General features: G+C 41.2%; 1 protein-coding gene across 2 annotated transcripts in view; it reads right to left on the bottom strand.

Annotated features, from left to right (window-relative positions):
• The window catches only part of EPHA6 (EPH receptor A6), a 515,739-nt gene extending 499,351 nt beyond the window's left edge, over positions 1 to 16,388 (bottom strand). For both annotated transcript variants that reach the window (XM_075169512.1, XM_075169520.1), the window contains exon 1: positions 16,277 to 16,388. In XM_075169512.1, the coding sequence (XP_075025613.1) occupies positions 16,277 to 16,388 (112 nt within the window). The remainder of the gene's footprint in view (positions 1 to 16,276) is intronic.
• Between the last annotated feature and the right edge of the window lie 4,211 nt (positions 16,389 to 20,599).

The following is a 20,599-nucleotide window of genomic DNA, read 5'->3' as shown; positions in this document are numbered from 1 at the left end:
GCTGAATAACTGTGAAGTCAACCTGAGCTAGTACCTCGCAGCTCAAATAATCAGGTCATTTTGACAATGTATTCACTGAATTTGGTGTAATCACATCTCATTTGGACATAAGAACACCGGATATCAGAAAAGAAAGAATCCCTTAGTCACAGTCAAGCATCCACAATCACAGTTAAAAGTTTAAATACATTAGTGCAAAAGAATGAACAGTTCTTCAGTCACTCTTTGCACAGCTTGAATATCAACTCACTAACTTTTTCCTTTCCTAAACACACTATAAAACAGACGACCTTTAACTAAGCAGATGCTTAACTGAAGGGTATTATGAAGAACCCATCAACAGGAGGACTTTTTTTTTTTAAAGATAGGAGTCCTTATGAACCTAGTAAATAAAGTATATTATATGCTACAGTGAAGGGAAAAATTGGTCTTACTCTGAGTATATGAGCAAGACACACAAACCTGTCACCTGCAAAGAGGTTTCTCCTTATACAGCACATCAGAACACTTAACTCAACCCCAGTATTCATTTCAACCATTTTTCAGTGTTTCAAAGGCAGAATAAAGTTCCTACAATAGAAAGGGGAAAAAAACCTAACAAGCTTCTGCTTAACAGCAATAACCCAAACAGACAATTCTGCTCCACTGCCTTTCTCTTCCATTCCCAGCCTTTGATATTGCTTTGATACACTTTGATATTGGTATCATTCACACCCCATACCATCAGCACAGTCTGGTAAATCTCTAGTACTTAGACCTGAGTTCTGTAACGCAACAACTCCAGTTCTACCCATTCGCTTTATGCCTTTTATATAAACCAAACATTGCACCTTTGAATTACAATGTATCCTTAATTTTTACATTATTGAGTGCAGTTCTGGATGTCTCACTTCAGCCATCCTTGTTTGCAAATGGACATATAGTATGTTATTTTTCTGCCGTGAAAAAATTTTGCTACTTGGGGATTTTTTCATTCATTCCTACTTCTGGAATTTCAGGTTAATTAATGGGACCTTCCAACTTCATAGGGTGAGGGTCTCTTACATAATAATCTGATTCCGCCAACACTGACATACGTAGTTGTTAAACTCACTGGGAGCTGATAAGGCGGCTGTACAAAACACTAATGTAAATTATCTGCTAACAGAGCACATCATTGTCAACTCCTGTTCCGAGGTATGTGTACAAGTGACAAAGATACTTAGGCCAGACATCTCAACAGGGTTCTCAAAATGACTTTTTTCTCAAAAGGCCACACTTCACTTTTATTCAAATAACATGGAAATAACACTGACAGCTAAGGAGAGAAAACAAAGAAAAGGACCAGGATCTATATTAATGCAACCAAGTCCCAATTCATGATTTAGTGATTTTCTCAAAACCCAGCAGCTGTAGTGGGCTATTACCTAAGAACCTTGTTTTTTTATCTCCGGCTAGATGGAAAAGTTTGAAACCATCTACCACATTTTGCAAGACAAAAGAAATAAAAAGAACTTTACTTCAGGCTCTACTTCTGAATCTACCTCTCAACATTTGGAAGTTTGGGTTTATTAAAACCTGCTGGTATGTGCATTTGATTTCCATCACTAACCTTGGCTTGGCAACATTATAGTGTACTGGACGTTATAAAATTCCCCTTCTCTATGGTGTGCCTTGCGATACCTTCTTCAGTCACAGTTGATCTAGAAGCCATTGTGTTTCTCTGGGGCATTGCCTTACAGCAATAAAATGAATATATAGCATGTATATTCATTATGTGATTATCTCTCTAGCTTTGGTCTTGGTTTTCTGCTCTGATACCCAAATGGTCCAGCCGTCCTTTCCTACACCTCCCTTTAAGAAAGTCACAGCGCCTTTCATTGACACACAAGCTTGCTTCTCTTGAATCTGCACACTTTAACAGTGGCTAGTACAATTATGTCCTAACTGATTCCTCTTGAAATGATCCTACAGAATGTGTCATAGTGCAGAAATACCTGGGAGAACACTGATTAGTCACAGCTTCATTTTCACCAATGCAGATTTTGATGCTGAAATTATTTATCAATTCAAAATGGCACACCTCCACCTATGCTAGTCTGCACACAAAGCTGAACGGACAAAATGGATGAAAAAATACTAAAATACTATTCTTTGTTTTTTAAAACATCATTAAAGAGTTACAATTCAAAGAAAAAGGTTTAACCCACTCTCAATTTCTAATCAACTTACCTTCTTCCTCCATAGATGTTCTTTCCCTGTCCAGGTCCTTTATTTAAATGCAATGGAAAGCTTAGAATTCACTACAGATATGGTTGGGGCTAGGAAGAGACAAGTCTGACTGAAACAGAAACATTCATAGCTAGAATTCAGATAGTGATGTCTTTTGCTGATTCAGAATGGTTGAGGTTGGAAGGGACCTCTGGAGGTCACCTTGTCCAATCCTCCCTGCTCAACCAGGACCACCTAGAGCAGGTCACCCAGGACCGTGTCTAGACAGCTTCTGAATATCTCCAATGTGGGAGACTCCAAAACGTCCCTGGGTAACCTATGCCAATGCTTAGTCACCCTCATAGTGTGGTGTTCTCAAAACCTGAAACCACCACAGTATGGCTGAGAAACACCACAGTGTAGTGTTTCTCAAAACACAAAAAAGTGTTTCCTGATGTTCAGACGGCATCTCCTGTGTTTCAGTTTGTGCCCATTGCCTCTGCTCGTGTCGCTGGGCACCACTGAAAAAAGCCTGGCTCCGTCTTCTTTGCACCCTCCCTTCAGGTATTTGTACACAGCGATAAGATGCCCCTCAGGCCTTCTCTTCTCTACACTAAACAGTCCCAGCTCTCTCAGCCCTTCCTCATAGGAGAGATGCTCCAGTCCCTTCATCACCTTCGTGGCCCTTCGCTGGACTCTCTCCAGTATGTCCCTGTCTCTCCTGTATTGAGGAGCCCAAAACTGGACCCAGTACTCCAGGTGTAGTCTCACCAGTGCTGAGTAGAGGGGAAGGATCACCTCCCTCGACCTGCTGGCAATACTTTGCCTAATGCAGCCAGGATATCATTTGCCTTGGTGTCCTCACCCAGGTTTTCCGCCAAGGTGCTTTCCAGCTGGGTGGTCCCTAGCATACTGGTGCATGAGGTTGTTCCTCCCCAGGTGGAGGACTTGGCACTTCCCTTTGCTGAACTTCATGAGATTCATATCAGCCCATTTCTCCAGCTTGTCAAGGTTCCCCTGGATGGCAGCACGACCCTCTGGTGTATCAGCCACTCCTCTCAGTTTTATGTCATCAGCAAACTTGCTGGGGGTGCACTCTGCTGACAAGGAAGTGCTCCCCTCAAACTGCAAAAGTGGGGTTTAAATCACAAATACAAAAAAGTGCAGATACCAAAGAATCTTCCGTTCTTGAGCAGTAATAATAACTCACAGTTATTTTCCAAACTATTATTTGTAAAAGAAAAAGGTATTTATATTTATTGGAATTGAAAGGCAGAGGCACAGTTAACAAACCTCTTGGGACTTTTCAGTCACTTTTAGTTATGAGCTGGAAAAGGCTTAAATTTTTGCAAAGGCCAATTGGGTGAAAAGATCAATTTGGTAATCCTGTTGAGAGAGGTAAAAGTACTGTTCTGCATTAAAAAATGACTAGGAGGCAAAATGAAATAGGGATAAACAGCTAGGTATTGTTGACAAAAACTACACAGCGAGATGAAACGATGCTTTATATTAGGATCACTGTTTGATATATTTATTAAATGGAAAGGAAGTAACTAAAGACCACGATCCTCACTCTCTTCTCCCTTAAAAAGGATGCAAGTCAGGTACAACTACGCTTAAATTGCAGCGGAGTTAAGCAAGTGTATGGAGCAAGGCAGGACAGAAAATCAGTTCATAAATTACTTTGGACTCATCTAAACATTCAAGCAATTCAGAATTTCATATAATGAAAAAAAAAATTAAACAAATTAGGTTCCACATAAGACAAACTAGGTTATAAAACATTCAGCCCTCCAGGCTAAAGCCTGAACAATCAGATGAGCTATAGGGTAATTTGTTCATTAACCTTTACAATGTATGTACCATGATCCCCCATGTACCTGAACCAAGAATGGAGGTACAAATACAAATCAGGAAGAAGACTGACTGTTGTCAGTAAATTTTAACATTATTGATGTGCAGTTCTAAATGTTAACATCTAATCAAGCCTAATCTATTATTGATTTTCTTTTTTGTTTTCAAAATATCCATCTGTGACATCAATTTCAATCAGCTTTTATTTCTTGAGGCACATCTCTCAAGTATAAAATACATCTATCAGACTACAGCTATTAAAAATAATTTCCTAATTTGCTCTAATATGATGAAAACCCAGTAATGCTAAGGCTTCAGGACATTACTTAAAATCAAAACTACTTGTTACAAAATTAGTAAGGAAAATTATTATTAGTAAAGTGAATAGGCTAAGCATTACTGGAACTTTTGATGTACTGTGGCAACAACAGGTGTGCCATGAGAAAGGAACAAAATGGGAAACTAGCTACAAGTGTGACCTCCATTCTAACTATGGTTATGGCCCATGTTACTTAACTCTCTCATCTTCTAGCATAGTTTTTTGCCTTTTCAATATTTTACAAACTAAAATAGTCTATGTCAAACCCTATGTTTGAAGTGGACTTCTACAAAAAAATTCATATAAAACTGTTCAAATATTTCCAAGAGCGAAACAAGGGAAAATATGTTTTGCATCTTTACGTAAAGAACACTAGCATTTCTGTGATTTGACAGACATTCACTGATGTCCTTTGCTGTAAGTTCTCATTTACCCAAGCTGAACATGTTCACTATAGTAATTTGAAATTTTGGCACTGCCAAATTTTACCTATGCTTAGTGCATTCCATCCTTAACAGACCCTATGTATCAATTTGACTGTGCTGATACTGTTGCCACAGAGCAATTAAGCATATTCCATACTAAGATTGTGATTGTCTTGTGCACAAGATGGTCCTTTCATTGTATCTTCTGGCTTCCGAGTCAACAAGTACAGAAAGCTTTCATCTGTATTCCCTCATCTCATTCAGAGCTCAGAGAGAGTGGAAGGACAAGGAAGACAAACATCCCAAATCAAATGCAGCAAAATGAGGAATGGAACCATGAAAAACAGGGCGGGGAGGGGAAAGGAAATTATGGGCACTGATGGACAGAAGCCATCTAGCAGAAGAATAAGGTTAAGAAAGGTAAAAAGAGGAAAGAAAGGAAAGGACAACTGAAGTGATAAAAAGAGCCACAGAATCAGAGGTCATGACCATTAGAGCTCTTACGCAATGTAGAGAGGACAACCCTGGCGTGCTACCTGAAAATGAGCTTATTTTACTTGCAAGTTTCAAAATTCCTTTGCTGCTTAACATAATCTACTGGCAAGGTGCATACCTTCATTACTGTCTAATGCTTATGCCATGGAAGATAGCATCTCTCTTGCCTTAAGTAATTCAGATCATTTAGTAGAGGATTACACTGTCAATCTAAATAAACCATCATCCTATGTGAATGATATGTGAAGAGGGAGAGAAAAATGAACTCTTTAAAAAATAAAAATTGCAGTAGAAAGGAAATTTCATATTAACTACATTTTTACACTAATGGGATTAGCAAGTCCCACACTTAAAAGTTAGGAAAAGCCAGAACTGAAGTAGGCACTATGGCTCACAGTCTACATCAAAGATAGCTGGTTCCCAAGACTGAGAGTCAAACAGCTCCATGGGCCAGCTGGCCAAGGCTTCTGCTGCAGGATTGAGGCCTTGACTTCAGGAAAGCTGTTATAAGACCAGATATACAAAATGGCAAGAAAGTTTCAGATCTTTAATTTCTGTGGTACAAATCCACTTAATTTGCATTCAACATTTTGACAAACTGAGTTTTCATATAACACAAATTTTTAAAATAGGAACAAAACGTTCCTAGCAGAGAACAACTTAGTTATGTACAGGAAGAAAAAAATAACAATTAGTTTAGCTGAAGACTACACCGAAAACCAGGGTGTTATATCCACCTCTGCCACCTACCTCTGAGCACATGAAAAACTAATTCCTTGGAATATGCAGTGGGTGTCACACACTAGTCACCTAAGCTGAAAGCTTTGGCCTTTAACTCTTCTCCTTAGTTCAGTGGCTATAAAGACATAGAAGGCTTGCTCAGAAGAATATTGTGAAAAATAGTTTTGAAGAGATTCAACACTGAAAAAATAACTCTGCGTGCAGTCTAATGTTTGCACAGAGCCATGTATTAAACAACGGCAACAACAAATGTTAGACTCTTTCCAACCACTAGCATTCATTTCTCTACACTAGATGAAATGCCCTTTAGATAGCCTATAGAAAAATGGAGTATACGATAACATCATTATATTCATCTGCATCAAGAGGAACCATTAACATGACATGGAATACCAGCCGATTTCCTGGTTGACTTTTACAGTCCCAGATTTCTTCAGAAGCAGTTTTTATACAATACCTCTCTCTCTAGTAGACCTTTTTGCTTTGTGCAATGTACACAATCATTCCTCTTCCTTTGAATACAACACATCTTTATCACTTCCAATATACACCATTTTACAAAGGCAAATTCTTACCCTTAGCATGAGATGCTTCTCTATATTTCTTAGAGAAGCAAATTAAGCTAATTCTTTCTGAAACCCTTGGACCAGAAATCTGTAATTTAATGGTGTTTTTTATCATATACCAAAATCACAGTGTAAACATTCCTACTGTTGTCTCAGCAGCAACAGAGTTTGGGTTTTCATCACATCCGATGGCAGTCTGAGTGTGAGTTTGGCTGAGCAGCTCATGTGTGCCACACCTCTCAACATGTTTCTTCATTCCTAAATACTAACAGTATTCATATTTACCTAAATTAAACGTTCCTTTAAGAAACAAAGTCCACTAAAATGAATGGTTAAATCTAACATAACCCTCTGAGTGGGTGTTCCTGCTGTATCATTCTGGCATGTAAGCGTTCAGCAACTTCAGCAATACAAACAAAAGCAATCTAAGAGACAGAGACAAAGGTTTTACATTTTCCTTACTTTCCCCTTCAAAGATCCTCAGCAGCCAGACACAACAGAGTATGAAGGACTATGCAATTTCATATGGTCCCACTGTTAGCAGAAAGTGTTGGATTCAAACCACATTTTGAAATATGAATCCCTCATCCAAATGCTTTTCATGCAATCAATTTCCAGCCACAAAGAATGGAAGCGCTACAGAAAAAATGGCTAGGTCTCCTTTCATATTTTTTTAATATGTCCAAAATATATTTGAACAATTTAATTCTAAATTTTAGCAGAATCTTTCCTATAGAATTTGATTTTAAACCAGCAGCTGGAACCCACTAGGAAAACTGGCCTGGGAAATTTCAGAGAGATAATCACTTTTACCAAGATTAAAATGCTAGTGCATTATTTTATGGAATGCTTTCTAATTCATTCTTTTATTCCTTTATTTTAAGCTAAGAAGCAACCAGCAGCCTGAGAATACAAATTACAGCAGCAAGTGCACTCTAACCAAGGGTCCTCAGCCAAGACAAATCACTCATTACATGCATCAATGATACTGTTTGCTATATGTGACTTTTCCCCTTTTGTTCTAGGTGCAGAAGCCATTAAATGGATTGAGACAGTAAAGCTCCCAGTAAATATACCTTTTACTATGTCCTCATTCTGTATGTGTACCTTCACAGTGGTTTGTTACAGATGGTGCCTACTGCCCACCTTTCTTTTTGCATAGAAGTGGCACAGCACTGATTTTATCCTAAGCTAAAACCTGTATAATTTCAAAAACCTGCTGGCATGAAGGAATGCTGTATTATAGATGCAGTTAACCTATCTGTATATTAAAATGTTCACTCTGGATTGCTATGCCTATGTTAGTGCTTCTCACATAAGTATTGCCTATGCTATTCAACAGAGCTGGACTGACCTGACTGAGCTGCTGTGCATCTAGCCCTCATTAGTCTGGTATTACTCTTTTTGGAGAACCTGTCAGCAAATAGTAGACACCTTCAAAGACTGTCTGGAATTCAGTCAACTTAGAGCAAATAAAACCACCTCTCTTAAGAGGAAAAAACTCTATCAGCTTCTTAAAAATCTACCTAAACACAAACCAAGAATTTCTATTAAAATAAAGAGTATTACACCTTTAAATTCTTGTTTCTTCCTAGAGCCTTTAAGCAGAATCTTAAAGTATGAACACATACAACACGGGGGACAGTGGAAGAGGGAAAAAAGGAAAGTGGGTGAAAGGAGAGAAGACCTTTTCCATGTTTCTTATGCTGGGACTGTTTTGTACCAGCTGGCGCAAGGACGAGAGATCTGTGGATAGAGGCCGGCCCTGGTCATTCATCTTCCCCTACAGCAGCATCCTGGAGAGTGTGTGTGGGCTTCTCTGTTGCACTAGCCCCTCTCAAACCCCATGTTTTCCAGAAGAGTATTTCAAGCAACATTAACACCACAGTTAAGGAAATGTTAAGGGTCATGAAGTTGGTGACCAAGTGAATGAAGCATGGCCTTCTCTGGTGGGTAATACAAACAAAATCGGGATTTAATCTGTCCTCAAATTTCAGTTTGTCTCCTTCTTTGCAGACAGATAAATCTCAGTAACACAGAACTTTGAAACAAGGTGTGGGGTTTGGCAGTGAAGTGTATGTGGGGGCGTTAGGGAAAAAAGCTTGAAAACATTGGGATCATTTAAAAAGAGATTTTATAATATCCTATTCCTTACAGATTTTCAGAGAACAGGAAAAAGATTAAAATCTGAAGTTCTTTATTTTGATTCACCTTGTTTCAAGTCTGTGTTTGATGTTCATACAGTTTATTCTACATTGTGTCATATCATTATCATTTTTTAATAATAAAATGTTTCTAGGGTTTTGAATCAAGTTTTCAGAATTGTTGTCAAACGTGAATTTCACCTTTTTATATTTAGAGAAAAAATACATTTTAAATCCTCAGATTATTCTACAGAAAGGAAATTTTATTTTCAATCTAGATATAATTTCCTCATAAAATAAATGGTTTTGAATTTTAAAAAACTGACCCTACTGGACTGTCAAAAGAAATGTCAGTCAAGAATATTACAGCATTTTTTAATCTAGTCTTAGTTAAAAGATCAAAATACCCTACTTTCTTTAAATACACATAACAATTATTGGGGCTTTATGTGTTTAGAATGTGAATAGATTCATAAAACAAAGTAATAGTATCTGCTGGCTAAAAGGTTGAGACATACTATGACATACTGTAAAACAATTGTTTAAAGAGCAGAAAGCTATTTGTACAGTATCATCAACCAGGGGAAAAAAAACACCCATGCATTGTTTGGGTGGTGGTTTTTTTACTATCTATAAAAGTATATAAAGCATCATAAAAATACCTTCATTGATTAAAATTAGTAAATCTCTAATTATTAAAGTATCACCATTATCAAAGTATTCAGTATCTTTATGTTTTTTCACAGGATCATAGAATTCAGTCCAAATGCAGAGATCCAAGACAATAAGTGATAGAAATGGTAACATACAGAAGTATTATGTTGTGGGTGAGACAATTAAATTAGCAAAATTTTCCTATTGACTAGGAAAAACTTTGTTTTGGGTTTTGTTGTGACGGTTTGGGGTGGTTGTTTTTTAATACAATGGATTAGCAAGCTTCAGATATCCATATAAAACATGCAGTTGATTTAAAGTCAAGATTGGTCTCTGAGCCATGTTCTGTAACACATTAAAATTAGTACTTACGTTACAAATGGATGCTGGATTAATTGAAGTGACTTCTCTTTAATGCCTACCTATTTTGAACAGACTTGTTCTTAGATGTGGGAATGACCAATAGCCTACCTACACAAAAAAAAAAAAGGTGTTGCAAGATTGATAATAAAAGCATCCTTGGAACTAGTGTAAGGATTGCTGGAATAAGTGGTAGACTGGAAGACTAACTTAGGGGATTACAAAAGAAATGAACCAGCTGAAGATAATTTCACCGTTAAATTTTACACTGTTAAATTTTGTATGGTCTGGAATATTCTGGCATCATTACAACAGAAGATAGAGTGATGATTACTTTGAGGAATAAGTACAGAAATGGAAAGAAGTGTTTACAAATGCATTTCAAAAGCCTTAAAAATAAAATTTAAAAAATATAGATCTTTAGGTTTTTAACAGGTCATACAAACCTATTCCAAGTAAGAAAAACCAAACATTACTAGAAAAATACTGAATTTTACACAAGTTGCCAAGACAGAAGTTCACAAAACCAAAAATTATAAGGAAGCGGCACTCAACAATTAGAAAGTAATCTAAGAGAACGGTCTAGGGAATCATTTCCTCATAAAGTTGAGTAAGTTGATTTGTACAGATCAGAAAGAAATCCTACAAACAATCACGTTTTTATCATGTAAGAGAAATCTTCTTTTCAGTAGTAATTCTCAGTTCCAACACCTTATCATAAAGATTGGCATATCATTTACAAGTTCAAAACCAGCTTCTGAAGATGTATTGTTCACAATAGATAGTTTTTTGTTGACCTCTCCGGCATGATAACATGGTTCCTGGAGGTCAGGGTAGATTTTGGACAAATAATTTTTTTCCCTACTTGTCTATTTCCATACTATTTACCATTCTCTCTCTCTGTCACAGAGTTCAGCATGTTAATGGGCGTAACAAACAAAGGGCCAGCCTCTTCTTTGTGTCAATGTCAAATTAGAGAAATCCAGTGATCCTAATGGAAACATTCCATCTTACACACACAACTGGAATAAGAATATATCCTAACATAGCTATGCTATATTGGCATATAAGAACAATAAAATGCTTCTCATATTGCACATGCGTATCAGTTTCTAAATATCGCTAATCAGTTAAAGGAGATTCTAAACATGTTAGGCTTTTCATTTAAAAAAAATTAGCCAACAAATTGGATATTATCTTACTCTATATCTTACGGACAAATAATTTACTGAACTTCTAGACTTTTCTAAAATTCTCAAGTGAAAAGTCTAACATCAGATACCCTACACAAACCCTCAAGTAGAGTTCAGATCTAACTAATTAGATCTAAAAGTATGTATCTGGAAACACAGAGGAGATTTCCATAAGAAAAAAACAAATTCCCTGCATGCTTTTTTCCTTCTCTCATTTGTAAGCTATTTGACTTGCCAAAAGAAGTGTTCTCTGGCCCAAAATTAACTGTTAAATTCATAGGACGGTAAGAATGGTCATTCTGGTTCAAATCCAAGGTATATCTGATCCCATACTGAAGGCCAGTTTGAGAGCAGCCAGCAGCAGACGCTTTGAAAAGGACCCCAGAAGAGCAGGCAGATGCGGGACAGTCGTCCCCGCTGCGCTGGGGTCAGTCTGGTTTCTAGGAACTACGTTGGCTTGTTTCCTGATGCAGGCAAGACGCTGGCTGCAACTGAAAACACTGATCGCTGAACAAATCACGGGAGATGAAAAAACCACTGCTCACTAACTGTCAACTATTCTTCTCAGCTTGTTTTTCCATACTTCCTTACAACATTTAGCTTAAATTTTGACTTGCGTCCTTTCTCAACAAGGCCAAGTTGTATACTTTTAGAAACACTTTAGGTCGTCTGTGGTGTTTTCACACCCTCAAATTACATGAGAACTACTGTACTGACTTGGTTTTAAACTATATCCACTTAAGCTATATATTTTTAAATTTTTAATATTTCCATATCAATCATTCTCATTTGTCCAAAACAAAATCTCCAAACAGTACTCAGTACTGCCAAATACAACACCAGGAATATATCATGAAGCATTAATTGCAAATCTCTTAATCTCATACTTACGGCATACAAATTGAGGCTTTTGGACATAAGTCATTTCACGCATATCTACACCTGCAGAGGTTCCCAAGTCTTCATTAGCACTCAAGTCTACATGGACGTGGGACACACGGGTAAAAATATTTTTAAAAATTTCTTAATAGCTTGAAACTAAAATATGATTTTGCTCATGACTTTATCTACACACTTAAAAGGGAATGAAACACTTCTACTGCAATGGTTTTGTTTATTTAATTTTCTCATTTTTCCATAAGGATGTAAATACTCACAAAAGATACTAGCTGCACAACTGAACAGCAGAATTTACCAGGACGAGTACATTATAGGCAGCAGCACAGCCTTCTTCACAGTGCCTTAAGTTCTCAAAGTGAGAGATATCCTCTAGGAGTAAAACATCAGTCTCATTCAGAGGGAAGTTCAGTCTCTACAGACACTTAGTCCTTGGTCTCCTTATTGCTACAGGAAAATTCTGAGTGCTGTATTCAGAAAGAGTGCTTATCTGTGATGGATTGCACTTATGTAAAATAAATATGTGAATAAAAATAAGCCAACTTCTTTGAACTGATGAATAACTCAAGGTCATTAGTAATCTCTCTGAGATGTTAATACCAGAATCAAAAAGCTTTATTACCTACTTGGAGCTACCCAATTTACATCAAGTGTAATCATTGGGAAAATAAAGGCTATACGAATTTCGGAACTGACACTTGGCATTATTTCTTACCTCAATTTTTTTTGTAAGAGGAAGAAAATGAATGCATGTGCCTTTTAGACGGAAGCAGGAAAAAAAAAACCAACCTTGCATGACCTGACAAGATGTATCGATACCTGGAAACTGGAAAAGCAACAACCTCCTTTTACAGTTCACTCATAGACATGACACATTATAAACTCCGCAAGTTCTATAGTTTACTTCAGAAATTAATTGCCTGGTGACACATAATGAAAGATACAGTTTGAAAGAAGCCAGGGTACAAAATTTCTTTCTGGTTTACATATATGTGGAAACATACATGCATGCACGCATGCATGCTTAACACTGTCGAACTATTACCTGATGCGACCTTTATCTTAAAAGCTCATACATGTTTTGCACAAAGAAGTTCACAGCTCAGATGCTATTATCTGTATTTTTAGGTTTGAGAGTAATTGCCCAATTCATTGTGTTCTGGCAACCAAACAACAAGCCTACAACACAGGCTGAAATCTTGCATAATAATGCAACTTGTTCATAACTGGATGTCATGGACAACTAATGAAAATTTAGACGAACATGCAAGCACTCACCCTATACCATTAATTGAGGATTATGTTTCAAGCAGTTCTGTTTCACACTGCAGTGGTACATTGTTTCTATGCAGCTCCATGGCCTTGCCTACCTACAGCGTTTTTCTTAGCAGTAAAAACTAGCACTTGGCATAGTCATAATTTGTTTTTGAACTTACCACTCCATTAAGATCAATGAGTAAGTTCACTTCCCTGTCAATAGTATTGTTTGTGCCTGCCTTGCTACAGATACTCTAAGACACCACACATTGATTTACTGGGTGAAGAATGACAACCTAAGAGTCTTGGAACTGTATGAAAAAAAAAGTATCTTTCTTTCTGTTTGAGGAAAACAAACAAAAAGATTAATCCCAACATAGTAATAACAATAATTTATAAGACTGGAGTATACTAATTCTCTGAAAATCCCTCTTTAATAACAGGAAATAAACCATTAAGAATGAAGTGGAAGGGCTGTCTGTTTACCGAGTTGGATTAATAAACTTATTCCCCTTCCATCTTTTTCCCCCAATCAATCAAGAAACCCAAACAAAACATTCCCTTGCAATTTAGTATTGATGCTGGTATGTTTGTAAATATAAAACAGAAGACTAAATATATCAGATAGTGAAGCCAAGCTAAGTTATAATTACTATAATTATTAGTGAAAACCCAACTGCAATTATTGCAAACATGTTTCCAAGATGTACATTCTGAAAATATCACCTTATGAAAATTTAAGAGATTTTTTTTCTCCTCAGTTAACTGCACAGGATTTCAAAAAATTCTTCACAGCTGGGATTCCAAATGTTAGTAACTGGCATTTTAAACTTACACATTTAAGTGTTTACACAATGGGCAACTTCTTTATTGTACTCATTTTCCTTCATCCAATTCCTGGATTTAGAGAAAGTCATCATTAAAAGTAGACTCTTTTTCTAGCATTTTATTAATCGGGTGGAGTGTGCATTTTGAAGCACCTGTATTAATTCAGTATGTTTTCAGTTCACATGTGTTTTGTTGAGTTACACTTACTATTTGTATGGTACAATTATTCTATGGTACAATGACAGTACCAAGGATAAGTACGCTTTATTGGAAGTTTTGAAACAGGGTGTAGAAAGAGAAGTTATTCAGAAGTTAGGTAATTCATGAGTACTCTATGCAGCCAACACCTCAATACCTGAACTTGTTGGGAAAAGTTATGTCAACATCAAAAAAACCACTTCATCCTTGACTTTTCTTTGGGCTAAACTGTTTTGGAAATTATTTTCCCCATTTTTCTCCTGCTTTTTAAAACACTACTTAAATATTACTAATTTGACCCCAGGAATATCAAATACTAGTTTAGAAACCTAAGCTAACTTGCATTACGTAATAAAAATTCTTTACCTTTGATGCATATCATGTGTCTTGGTTATTCTATAAAACATGCTGATATATTTTTTTAAATTGCATTCATGTGTCTTGCTAGGCCTTGCAGTAATGTAGCAGACATTAGCATGCACTAATGAGAGTGACATAAAAGGAAAGGAAAACTGTGTTGTGCTACTGTGAAAATCTGATGTCTTGTAAGACATGAATAAGGGCAAAATCTAATACAGCATTGATATGACTGTATGTTATACGATTACAAACTGAAATCATTCATCACGTTTACTGTAGAAGAGGTAAAGGAATAATACCAAACTTGGAATGTCCCTGCCATAACTGACCCTGATTGCTCAGGGTATTTGTAGCCGTACTATCATATTTTCCTATTTTCTAGATATTTTATTCTCTCTTCTTAGTGTTACCCATATAGATACAATGAACACTGAAAATGGACTGTAAAACAGCAGTGTGAAAATATATGAGCTATATCTTTGATAGTACTCCACGACTAAAACCAGTTTGTTTTCTCTGATCATTACTTTCCACCATAGCCATTTTCAGTGCCCCTTTCAATAACAGTGTCTAAAATAATTTGTCAGAAGCAACATTTAGAGCTACCCTTCGGTTCCCAGATTTTCACTCAAGTCATACTAAGATGACACGAAAAGCTAAATTGTACAAAAATAACATTAAAAGTAGGAAAGACTCTCCTAATTCAGAAATAGATGCATCCTACATCCTCCACAACTTAAGTAGAGAGATGTACATTAAGCAAATAGTTAAGGAAATGCTCTGCTCTATCCATGTGTTTGATAACATATAACATGATGTTTCACAATCAGTTATGGGTTTTTTTTTCAGGTCTTCCTAACGAAATTTGATATCCTCTGGATGTGCTATGCATTTTTATTTTTATTTTTCTAAATAGGATGATTCCCTTCTTAATTTGGAGGCATATTTCTTAAGCGCACGCATTACAACCTAAAGAATTAAACTACTGTCTTCAGTAAGACCTGATGAGCACGCACCTGTGACAAAGACTTGAAATGGGATTTTTTTTCGGACAATCAGACCGTAGCACGTAAAAATTAGGTGTTAAGGACAGTCAGGCACCTTTGGACAGTTCGCTGACGAGCAGCAATTTCTCTCAACGCGCGGTGAGCTCCCTCAAACCCATTCTGAAGACGCGCTGCGTTCGGCAGGAGTAAACTAAACCTTAAAACCACATTTCAAGTAAAAAGATGCTACCGCTCCATTTCACCGGGAGGTAACTTTCAGCCACCTGCCGTTCAGCAGCTCGGTCACGAAACCCAGCGGCTGGGGGTGACTGCGGACAGCCCGCGGCCGCCCCGCTAGCTCCGGCCGCCGCGGCGCTCCCTCCCTGTCCCCGGCGCCGCTCGGCGGGGGACGCCGCCCGGGGCGGGGGGCAGGCAGCAGAGCCCCCCCGCTTCCCTCTCGCCAAACACCCAACTTCGGCGGGGTGGCGGGCACAGGCGGCAGGAGGGGGTGGCCGCCGGGCGGCGACCGGCCCCGCGCTCCCTCTGTCCCCTCAGCGGGCGGGAGACGCCGAGCTACCGAGAGGGGCCGGCGGGAGCACCGCGCCCGGCCGTTGGGCGCCCGAACGCCCCGACTCCCGCCACGGCCGCCACCCCGCTTCCCCGGGCCGGGCGACGCCGGCGCTGCCGGGCGCAGGTGCGGACCCCCTCCCCGCCGGCGGCCGCCCGCCGGCCCCTCGCACCCCGCGGCCGCCGGAAAGTTGGCGGGCGCCCGCCCGCCCCGCGCCCCCCGGCCCCGCGGCCGCCCTTACCGTGGTTGCTGGCGACGTGACCGGCGGCGGCGGCGGCGGCGGGGCGCGCTGTCAGCAGGGGGAGGAAGAGGCCGACTCTCCAGAGCAATCCCCTCGCCTCACAACACCCCATGGCTGGTGCCCGCCGAGCGCCCCGCGTCCTCGGCCCGCCGAGGCTCCCCGTCCTCCTTCAGGCCAGCGGGGAACGCCGCCGCGGCGCCCCCGCCCGCCGCCCCGGCGGGGTCCGGTGCGGCCCGGCGGGCTGCGCTGCCTGCACTGCCGCCGGGGACTGCGCGGGCCGGGGTGGGCGCATCCACCAGAGGGGTCCCGGGGCACGGCGGCGGCCCGGAGGGCGAGGGCGGGCGGGGGCGCCGGGAACCCCCGCTGCCGCCCAGCCGCGAGGGGCGGCAGCGGCGCTGGGAGAGCTCCGGCAACTTCGAGGCGGCGGCGGCGGCGGGGGCGGTCGCGCCCCGCTCCCTCCGCCGGCTCCGGCCGGTGGCACCTTCAGCCCCGCAGAAGCGCCCCCAGCAGCTTCAGCAGCCTCCTCGGCGGGAGCAGCCTCCTCCCCCGTCCGCGCCGCACGGCCCCCCGCATCCCCGCCCGGAGGCAACGCCGAGGGGCTTCAGTTTCCCACGGTGGAGGGTCTCGCCCCCGCCGCCGATCTCCTGAGGCGGGAGGGGGAGGAGGGCCGGGCGCCTCCTCACGCTCCCGAAGGCATCAAGGAAACTTGCGGGGCGGCATCCCCGACCCCTCCGCCGCCGTCCCCGGCTCTGCCGCTCGCCCCTCTCAGTCTCTGTCGCTCCCCCTCTGCCGCGGAGCAATCAGAAACCAGGCGGCTCTGGTGTGATGTTCGCTGCTCCCTCCTGATTTGCGTGCCGCGCAGCCGGCTGCAGTTTTTTGGTGCCGCCGCTCCCCTGCCGCCGGCGGAGCGATCGCCCCCTCCGGCGCGGCCGCCCCGCTGCGCCCAGCCCGGCGGCTGCCGGGTCCGCCGGGAGGCCAGCGCGGCCCCGCGCCGGGGGCGCTCCGGCACACGCGCCCCGCCAGCCAACGGGCGGCCCGGCGCGCGCGGGAAGGGGGGTGGGGGGGGCGCGGGAGAGGGAGAGCCGTTGGAGCGGCGGCGGCCCCTCCTCAGCCGCCCTCCCGAGGGGAGCGCGGGTGTGCGGGGCGGTGCGGGGCGTGCGTGAGGCAGGCGAGGAGAAGCGCCCCTCGCCTCGCCGCTGCCGGCAGCCCGCAGGTCAAATGCGGCCGGTTCAGCGCTAGAGGGGGTTAGTTGACAAGGCACGGGAAGGGGAAAAACACCCAGCCCGGCCGGTGCGCTCCGCTCGGGAAGGGCCGCGGCGGCGGGGCTTCACCGTTTAAAGGCGGGCGGGCGGGCCGCGGGGCGGGCGCTGCGCCTTGCCCTCGCGGTGCGGGCCCGGGTCCCCACCCGCAGGTAGCAGCGTGGGCGACTCGCAGGGGAGGGGGGACCCGCCCGGGGCGTCACTAAGCGGCGCGGAAGGCAACTGCGGCAGCGGCTCTCGGCTGGGCGCCGCTTCGTAAAGTTACGCCGAGGGGGTAGAGGAGAGCAGCGAGCGTGAGCCGGCCGCCTCTGGGCATCCCCGGCACGTCTGCTCATTTTTTTTTGTGTTTGCTTTTTTAATTTCTCAGCCAGGTAATAGGACGTTGTGCGGGGCTGGGGGTGGGGAAGCCGGCTCGGGCAGGGAGGTGAGGGTGTGCGTCCCGGCCAGACCTGCCGGCCCCCGTCACCCCCGGCAGGTCTCCGCGGCCGGCGGGAGGCAGCGCTGACGCTGGGGGTGGGCTCGCTGTTGGAGTGCCGTACTGACAGCGCGCCCCGCACACGGGGCCTCTTCCTTTCTTTTTGTTTTTGGTTTTTTTTTTTTGTTTTGTTTTGTTTTTTCTTTTTTAATCCATCGAGCATTTCAATTTCTGGATTTGTACAAAGACAGAAACAAAAGCCATAGGAAGATACTTATATCTGTATTCCTGAATACGAGTTCCTAAAATCAGGTGTCTAAATCCACACGTAGGAGAAAAAAAAGCTGTCCGATTCCCAAGGCTTCTGAGTGTCCATAAATCCCGTTGAAGTCAATGGGTAATGCAGCTACAAGATCCTTCACCAGAGAATATCAAAGTTCCTGCTGAGGTGCCTTCAGAGAAGCTATATATGGAAACAGTTTGTAATGCAAGAATAAAGAATATTTTTAAAATTATTAATTTAAGGATTATTTTCAAAGGAGTTGTTCAATGAGCAAAGCCAATACAGAAATATATATTTGGGGTTTTTTAGAGGAATCTTTTCAGATTACAGCAGACCTACAGTAATGCAGTATTTCCCATATTTAGCTGTAGTAACAATGCCCTATAAGGAAATGAACCTTTATTCAAAAAGGTTAACAGGAAAAGCTTCAGGAAATATTTATAAATAGTGAAATAGTCATTAGTATTTTGACTTAGTTTCATGGGGGAGGTAAAAGGAGAAAGTTCAATTCTTAGAGTTTGGGGGTTGGACTAGATGACCTTTAAAAGTCCCTTCCAACCCAAACTATTCTATGATTCTATGTGTCACCATACTGTTCTGTTTTAGAATTAACACGGTCAAAAGGAAGTAACACTGACACTACAATGTTAACCTTTTGGGGTGAAGGGTGAGAATTCAGATTTTTCTTCTTCTCTAATTCTTGGTTCAGTAGTAAGATGCTTCCCAACCAGACTGCCAGAAAAAAATAGTGCAGGACATCATATATAAAGATCCCCCAAATTAAGACGAGTCATTTGGGCCCCATGCATTACCAATACCACTGCTTGTCTGCAACCTCTGAAAAAGACTTGTCATGTGTTAATGCAAAAAGGCAATTAGCACAACCAAAGTAAACAGAGATTCCTTCCCTCACCTCTGCCGTTCAACGGTACAGGTTTGGGCTTTTTATAATAAGCTTTCCTTAGGCAGGTCTAGTAATGCATGTATATCCATGTTTATATGTGTGCGTGCACTCTCCGTATACTTATGTGCACTGATACATCTCCACGTACACCTGCATATACATCAGGTGGGCACGCTGCACATTATGCATCTTTAATTGCCATTAATGAAGCCAAATTAGACTTCTTCAAGGAGCTTAGAAGGTCTGGCTTACCACTTCTTTTGCTTTTACATGTTATGTCAGACTATAGCTGAATACAAAAAGGAGGCAGTGAAAGATGTGTCAGGAGCATAGACAAAGTCTTTTTATGTTTCCTCTCACATGCAAAGCACAGCTTTGCCTTCTGGTAGCCTTGAACTCCAGAAGCCACAGGAAACTGTTAGGTAACAAAACAGCTAAAAGAAATGGCATTTTCTCTAAAGTGTCCCTTCGCCATCTTTTAACTGGCTACAGAATTTCCGGGGGATCAACTTTGAAAAAACACTGCTCATTCATCTACACACAGATTAAATTTTTATAACCTTGTGTATTATCATGAATTCCAAATTAAATCTTAACCACCATGCTTTAATCTTTCAGATGTATGCAAACATGCTAAACGTAACAGAGGACAGCAAAAATATTAAATATAAAAAGGTAGAGTCCTATTTGTATACCCATTCTTTTTTCTGAAATTTAAAGCCACTTAGCATTGTAAACAGTGCAGCAATAAATTTTGTAAGGGATAATTGCACCAGGTAAGACAAAGAAGAGGAGCCACAGTTTGAGTACCTTCATCCTCAGATTTCTAGAGAGTAATATTTTTGTAGAAGCAAGGAAATCCATATATTCCCATTCTTAAAACAAACCAGAATTTGGTCTATCCTGGGAACAGAAAAATACCTATTCTGTTTTTATTGTTATTTTCTTAAATAAAAGGATCATCTTTCTGTTAAAACCAAACAAACAAACAAACAAGAAAGGAAATGTAAGATAGACATAGAATTACATGTAACAGGCTGTCCTTTCTTCTTTGGGTAGTTACCTATACATAATTTATCTTTAATGTACCACAGTTGTGTTAATTATAATAAAACTGTGACTTCCTGTAAAAAAAGAAAAGCCATTCCTTTTTTATTAAAATTCCGCATAATATAGTGTTATGTTCTGTCTTAGTCCTTTGAACCATCATTCACAACTGCATGTGGTTTAGTGTGATCAAAGTAAACATTTTAATTAAGACACTGACAAAGAACAGATTTACAAAAAACTTAAAACACATTTTTCATGCAGCACTCAATAGGATTCGCTGATGTTAAAATTACTGTAATATTTGGACAAAGACACCTGCATTTGGATTTTTTAGAAAAGTAAATTCGCGCACACTGACCTTAACTATAACAAGTATACTAAGAAATAATACAATGTAATATTGATCCCTTAA

Source organism: Calonectris borealis, chromosome 1, assembly GCF_964195595.1.
Source record: "Calonectris borealis chromosome 1, bCalBor7.hap1.2, whole genome shotgun sequence".
NCBI lineage: Eukaryota > Metazoa > Chordata > Aves > Procellariiformes > Procellariidae > Calonectris > Calonectris borealis.
This window is presented reverse-complemented; position numbering and strand designations above follow the sequence as displayed.